We start from the raw sequence: 7,914 nt of genomic DNA on the forward strand, positions 1-7,914 counted from the left end.
TCTCAGAGCTCACATGTTGCAAATAATTATGTATGTGTTTAATTATTTGTTGCATTGTTAATAAATTATCCATAATAAAATGATGCGTATTTAAGACTAAAAGATATGGGAGGTTGGTAGTGAAATAAGCAAAAAATAATGAGAAAAGATTTCCCTAGTGTATTTAATAAATACTAATAAGCAGGGTTGATGACTTAGAACTTATCAATTAATAAGAGAGGTTTCAATTTGAGAGAAAATATGAAAATTTGTATCTTTATTGCCTTAGAACATTTCAAGAAAATGAATGACTAGAAGGTAAAAAGAAGCACAATTATATAGATTACATATAGAGAACATTGGCTGTCATCCCCTGCTACAACTTTATATATGTACCTTATTTCCTGAAAAATAGTATAAAATTCTTGAGTGCAGGAACTATATTGTTTTTCTGTTAGTATTTCCAAATACCTAGTAAAAATGGTCAGCACATAGCAAGTATCTTAAAAATGTTTGTCAATTAATGCAATGATTTTTCCCTTTTTTTTTTTAGGAAAAGAGTAAATTACATAAATGGAGAGACAGAATGAGAGTTTTGTGGCAACATTCATCCTCACAGGGATTCCCCATGCACCTGAACTGGGGACAACCCTATTTGGGATCTTCCTAGTGATTTATGCACTCACTTTGATGGGGAATCTTCTCATCTTACTAGTGATCAAGGTGGACTCTCATCTCTGCACTCCCATGTACCATTTCCTAGCCAATCTCTCCTTCATTGACATGTGGTTCTCCACTACCACTGTGCCCAAGATACTCATGGGTCTCCTCTCTCCAGATGGTGGGGCCATTTCTTTTTATGGCTGTGTAGCTCAGCTCTATTTCTTTTATGGCCTGGCAAGCACTGAGTGTTTTCTTTACACAGTCATGTCCTATGATCGCTACCTGGCCATCACTTATCCCCTGCGCTATGCTACCATGATGAGTAAAAAAACATGTGCCCTTCTAACTGGAGGCACATGGCTCAGTGGTGCTCTCCACTCCGCAGCTCACACTAGTCTGACCTTCCGCCTGCCCTACTGCGGCCCTAACCAGATTGAACATTACCTTTGTGATGCACCCCCCCTTCTCAAATTAGCCTCTGCAGATACTTCAATCAATGAGATGGTGATCTTTGTTAACATTGGAGTGGTGGCCTCTGGATGTTGCTTCCTGATTTTCCTTTCCTATGTTTCTATTGTTCATGCTATCCTGAAGATCCGTACAACAGATGGTAGACAAAAAGCCTTCCAGACTTGTGCTTCCCACTGCATTGTGGTCCTCTGTTTTTTTGTGCCTGCTCTCATTATTTATTTAAGACCAGGCTCAAAACATGTTATGGATAGGATTGTGGCCATTTTCCAAACAACGATCACACCCATGCTGAATCCCCTGGTATACACCCTAAGGAACAAAGAGGTAAAGATGGCTTTGCTTAGGTTTAAAGAGCGAGGGAATTTTATGTAGTCAAATTGTGTAGTCTTTATGGCTTACCTAGTCAGTAACCTAGAAAAATGTCCTCAGTTTATTTTAATCATATAAAGTTGACTTTCCATGGCTGTACCTTGTTTGTGTCAAAAGACAATAGAAATAGTGCTAGTCTCAAAGGCTAAGGCATAAAATCACTGTTTGATTTTGGATTTTACCTATATGAACCTCACTTTCCTCATCAGTAAAATATGTATGGAGATTAGAAACATTCTAACATTCTTCTTGCTCCAACTTCAAGATTCTGTGATAAATTCAGGAATCTTAAAAGTCAAAGATTTATATATCCTGGGTAGTAAAAGCCCAAGGCCTGTCCTAGGCAAACATTACAAAATAGATAAAGTTTATATAATATCTTTTCCCCTTCCATTTTTGTCTCCTGTGTCCCCATGCTTTAATGTTCTTTTTACAATATTTAAGTTTATACTTCTCTGGCTGGCAGCAGCCCAGGATTTGAAAACCTGAATTACTGACATGGATCCAGACTAATGTTGAACAGATTAGGGAGAACACAATCTGCTCCCAATCAAGTGGAACTTTATTTTAAATTGGGAACAATTCCATTACTTGGAGATGAGTAATCCTTTTTAAATTGGAGAACTTGGAAATAGTTGAATAGTTGAAATCAACAGAGACAAAAAAAAAAAAAAATCAGACCACTTGACAAACATATTTTTCTATTATGATAAAAATAGAAAATATTCTTTTTGTTTAGCTTTAAAGTACTATTTCCCCCCCTAAGACTGCTCTTAGCCTGTTTTCAACTTTCTCATAATGGAAATACAGTAGCACTCCCAAAAGGAGGATACCATTCTCTAGGAGAATAAAGAGATTAGAATGGGATTTTAAATATAACATACTAGAGTAGAGCTTCTAACTTTTTATGTGTAAAGGATTCCTTTTGCAGTTTGATGAAACCTTGGGGCCCCCTTCCCAGAATGCTTTTAAATGTAAAAAATAAAATACATAGATTACAAAGGAAATCATTTCTATTGAAACAGTTCACATTTTTCTTTAAAAAAAACAAAACAAAACAAAATATATTCATGAACCTCAAGTTAAAAACCCCTATTCCAGAGTAGATTTTGTACTTTTATGTGACTTTTGAGATTTAATTACTCTTAAGAGATAATCTAAAAACTAGAGAAATGTTCATTCCTAATTATCTAGTGCTGTGATTTTTTAAAGAATATAGACTTTTAATTTTCTTGCTTTCAACTTCCTGATGTCTTCAATGTGGCTTCTTCTATCAACACTTTGGGTAAATGCCCTATTGTGAATATATAGGACAATATGGACAAGAATATTAGGATAGGTAAACATGAACAGACACCATTGCAAAGAATAGCTAAATGGTTGATATTCCAGATTCATTTCAGTATCAGAGGTATTTTCCTCAGGACACACACTGCCTTGCCTCCATAGCTTAAGAATTTAGGATTAGTATATAAAGTGGCAAATTTCACAGTTCTTTTTTTGAAATTAGCTGAGCAGGTCCTCAAATGATACATATTCTATCCATCACTCAACATATATGAAACCTTTCTGACTTGGCAAGGCCTGCTCATACTTGTGATCCATATGCATGGAATTTAAAGTCATTTCCCTGGTAATCAATAATGTCATTTAGATGGTATAGCAGATAGAGCAATAGGTCTAAAGTCAGGACAATCTGAATTAATATCTAGCCTTAGACACTTAATTAGCTGTCTGACATTAGGCATGAATTTAACCCCTATTTGTTTCAATTCTTCATCTTTAAAGAGGGGAAATACTGGAAGAAGAAATGGCAAGTCCAAAGGGCAACTTTGTCAAGAAAACCCCATAGCTAATGTCCATGGCATCATGTGAAATCAGACATAACTGGACAACTTAACAACAACAATAGTAATTAATAAGATATTTAATGCAGACATTAGTGGGATCTTATTAGTATACAATCACCTTCAGAGGACTTGATTTTTATCTTTCTATTGCGAGAATCTAGCAATTTCTCTACATGGAGTAGTAGATGGGCAATAAATGTTCATTGCCATGGGTTGGTTTTACTTGGGTTGATTTGAATTAAATTGACATTTCTCTTTGGCTACCAGTTTTCCTTAAACAATGAACAACTCCATTAAACAAAGAGCCATTGTTTGCTTCTCTGAACAGTATAAAAATAGAGAATCCTTACAGAAAAGAAAATAGATGCTCTATGTCATTTTGTAAAGTTTACAAAATTCTAATTGTGACACAATAATTTCAATATGAAATATGTTCCAACTAATGAAGGGAAAGCAGACTGAAACCTGGATGGCAGTTAGCAGCTAATGATAGAATAGATAGAGTTCTGGAACTGAATAATATTTTCTGATTTTCTCTGTCTTCCATAATGACAACTAAACTCAAACTCAGCTGTAATCCTCTAAAAATAAAGACAAAGATTCTGTCCAGATATGAGTGTGCATATACACACACACAAACACACACACACACAAACACACACACACACACATATTTTACGGCAGCTAAAAGGAAATGGCTGAAAGAAAACAATATGGATCAAAATATAGAGCCTTAAGATATAACAGAAAGAGCTTTTGTTCAAGGGAAAGGAGATTGAAAATGTACCTTGGATCTCTTCTCTCAGCATTTAAACTCATCAGGAATGTAGGCCAGACTCTAGCAACCATCAATTTATGCTAGTTGATGGCTAATATCCATGAGTATCTATTTAGCAGTTAAAGGGAAGGTCAAAGATGGCAATGAAAATAATCAACAGGTTATTAATAATATAAAAAAGTCAAGATTTAAAGGCCAAGAGAAAAAGACAAGATAAAAATCTATCACAAGCTGATTAATTCAACAGAGAAGTTCACAAGGACTGAAGAATGAATTTTAAAAAATCAGAAATTCCAGACAACTATGGACAAATATACAATGAAGGGAAATGAAATATTATTTTAAAAACAAAAAAAAAATTTAGCTTCCTTAGAAATAATGGAACAATAGAAATACAGATCATGATTACTCAAAAGTAAAAATAAATTGTTAAACAAAGATTTTAAGATTAATATAAAGTGGGAAACAAATTTTCAAAGCAAAAAGGAAATAAAGAGTAGATTATAATAATACTTTAAAAATATGGCAGACATTCTGAAAAACAAGTTTAGTAAGAAAAAAAGATATATTTAAAGAAAAATATGAAATTAGGGATTAATTTGAAAGAAGAAAATCAAAAGGCAACAATGTTAAAAGAACACATAAATGATACACATAAACAAAATAATCCACAAGATAAACTAGGCATGTATAAGAAGATTCATAAATTTCCCAGAAGTATGTTAAAAAAAAACCCAATAACTCTATAGTATACTTTAGGAAATAATATTAACAAACTGACCAGAGTTGTTGTTTTTTTAAATAAAGACAACAAAAGAAAGATTAATTGAAAGCACAAATCAAAGCAAGAAAAGAAATCATAATTGAAAATACAAGGCACAATATAAATCAAAAGCACAATGTTAAAAACAAACAACAAGCTGTAAGTTGTCAGGAGGAAAATCTTTCTGTATGGGGGAAAGTCAATACAATATCTGAGGTTTATACCAATAGTTATAAGAAATCAGGGGGAAGGATGAAATAGTATTTTTTTTCAAAAGCAAATTAAGTTAAGTTGCAACTCAAAATAGTATATCCTACAAAACCAAACTTAATAATCAATGAAAAATGTATTGGTCTACCTGCCATCTGGGGTGGGGGGAAGGAGGAGAAAAATTGGAACAGAAGGTTTTGCCAAGGTCAACACTGAAAAATTTCCTATGCATATATCCTGTAAATAAAAACTATAAAAAAAAATCAATGAAAAAATATTGCTCTTCAAAAGGAAGAATTTGATTAAGACAACCCTGAGATACACCTGTCAGATTGGCTAGAATGACAGGGAAAGATAATGCAGAATGTTGGAGGGGATGTAGGAAAACAGGGACACTAATACATTGTTGGTGGAATTGTGAATACATTCAGCCATCCTGGAGAGTAATTTGGAACTATGCTCAAAAAGTTATCAAATTATGCATACCCTTTGATCCAGCAGTGTTACTACTGGGCTTATATCCCAAAGACATCTTAAAGAAGAGAAAGGGATCTGTATGTGCAAGAATGTTTGTGGCAGGTTTCTTTGTAGTGGCCAGAAACTGGAAACTGAGTGGATGCCCATCAATTGGAGAATGGCTGAATAAATTATGGTATATGAATATTATGAAATATTATTGTTCTGTAAGAAATGACCAACAGGATGATTTCAGAAAGGCCTGGAGAAACTTACATGAACTGATGCTGAATGAAATGAGCAGAACCAGACCATTATGTACTTCAACAACAATACTATATGAGGATCAATTCTGATGGACCTGGCCATCTTCAGCAATGAGATGAACCAAATCAGTTCCAATGGAGCAGTAATGAACCAGCTACACCCAGCAAAAGAACTCTGGGAGATGACTAAGAACATTACATAGAATTCCCAATCCCTATATTTTTGTCCACCTGCATTTTTTTTTTTTTCTTTCCCAGGCTAATTGTACACTATTTCAGAGTCCGATTCTTTTTGTACAGAAAAATAATGGTTTGGACATGTATACTTATTTTGAATTTAATTTATCCTTCAACATATTTAACATGTATTGGTCAACCTACTATCTAGGGGAGGAGGTTAGGGGAGGAGGTTGGGGGAGGAGGGGAAAAATTGGAAGAAAAAGTTTGGCAATTGTCAATGCTGTAAACTTATCCATGCATATAACTTGTAAATAAAAAGCTATTTTAAAAAAAATTTAAATTAAAAAATCATTAAAAAAAGAATTTGATACATTTTTCCTTCAAAAGGATATTGTAAGGTTCAAATGAACAGATGTATATAAAATACTTTGCAAACCTAAGCCCTATAGAAAGGTCCATTACTATTATTAGCAATGATAATTATAAAAATTATTATTATCAGTTTATAGTCATTAGAACTCGTCTGGTGATAATTTCATTCTCACTGCATTCCTATTGAATTCAAGTAATATTTACAGAGCAACACAGAGATGTACTGATAAACAAAGCTCTAGGGAGGTGGAGGAAATGTGTGCCTTTTCACTTCTAAGTTTAGTCTGCCTTATTAACACTTTTTAAGTTCAGAAAATATATAGAACAATAAATCAAGTCCTGATTTATAGCAATTGTCATTTCTAAGGTGTAAATATTTTAAAATTTTATAATTGGCTCATGAGCTACTTAACAGCTGGCAGACTTCTATGTACCAGCTGATGCAAAACATGTGAGCAGAAAATTTAACTTATAGATATACCAAATAATAGAATTTCAGGGAAGTTAAATAAGTAAAATAATTAAGAAGAGATTCAATAATGAAATTCATTCTCTCATTTTTATAAGTGGATGTTTAAAAAAGGAGATTGAAATGAAAAATAAAAGAAAAAACAGAGAACAGTCATCAAGGGATTAAAAAAATACCTGAGTGTCTAAATAATGGGGGAAATTGAAATATAAAAAGGAAAAAAAAATAAATTAATACTCCATCAATTACATTCTAAGACTCCATATAAATGAATCAATTAATTTTGTAGGAGGGATAAGTGATACTTTAGACAAAAATATAGGGGGTATTTAATAGAGAGGAGCTGGAAATTCACCCCATCCAAATCCACAGGTGAATAGTGAACAATTGAACAGATATTGTGACTACTAGGGAGATATGTTTTATATGATAGCACACACACACACACACACACACACACACACACACACACACACATGGCCTGCCATTTTAGGAAGAAGGAATGAGAGAAAAATTTGGAATTCAAAATCTTGTAAAAATGAATACTAAAAATTGCCTTGACATGTAATTGGGGAAAACATCCTATTAAAAAAAAAATAGTCAATGGGGGTAGAGGAGAAAAATCTCTCTTTTTCAGTTGCATTTTCCAGAATGTTCAAGGGAAAAATGGGAGGTGGGAATGATCTTTAACAATAAAAAGCTTGATATTTTACAAAGACGAATTCAAATTCTTGAGCACAGTCCCAAAAGACAGAAGTGGTAGAAATATGTGGAAATTATATAGCACTAAATTTAGACTTGTTGTAAGGAGAAAAAAGAAACTTATTAATAATTAGACTTAGCTAAAAAATAGTGGAATGGATTGCCTTGAGAAGAAATTCTTCCACCCTGGAGAATTTAGAGAAAAGACTGAAGGTAGAGATTTTGCATCTTGGTTCAAATTTTGACTAATCTAGATAATATCTGTTGTTCCTTTTCACTCTTTGATTTTGTGCCTGAGTTCAATGATTAGTGGCAACAAGGTGTCTATCTATCACATTGGTAACTGTATTAATAGTGGTTTGTCTGGTAGATGGAAGAATTCAGTT

General features: G+C 33.3%; 1 protein-coding gene across 1 annotated transcript; it reads left to right on the forward strand.

Moving 5' to 3' along the window:
* The first annotated feature begins 552 nt into the window (after positions 1-552).
* On the forward strand, positions 553-1,485 carry LOC100929813 (olfactory receptor 10G4-like). Its single transcript, XM_023499376.1, has one exon. It carries the CDS (start codon positions 553-555, stop codon positions 1,483-1,485), a length of 933 nt encoding a protein of 310 aa, XP_023355144.1.
* Positions 1,486-7,914: the final 6,429 nt, after the last annotated feature.

The sequence above is a fragment of the Sarcophilus harrisii genome, chromosome 3 (assembly GCF_902635505.1).
Source record: "Sarcophilus harrisii chromosome 3, mSarHar1.11, whole genome shotgun sequence".
Classification (NCBI taxonomy): Eukaryota; Metazoa; Chordata; class Mammalia; order Dasyuromorphia; family Dasyuridae; genus Sarcophilus; species Sarcophilus harrisii.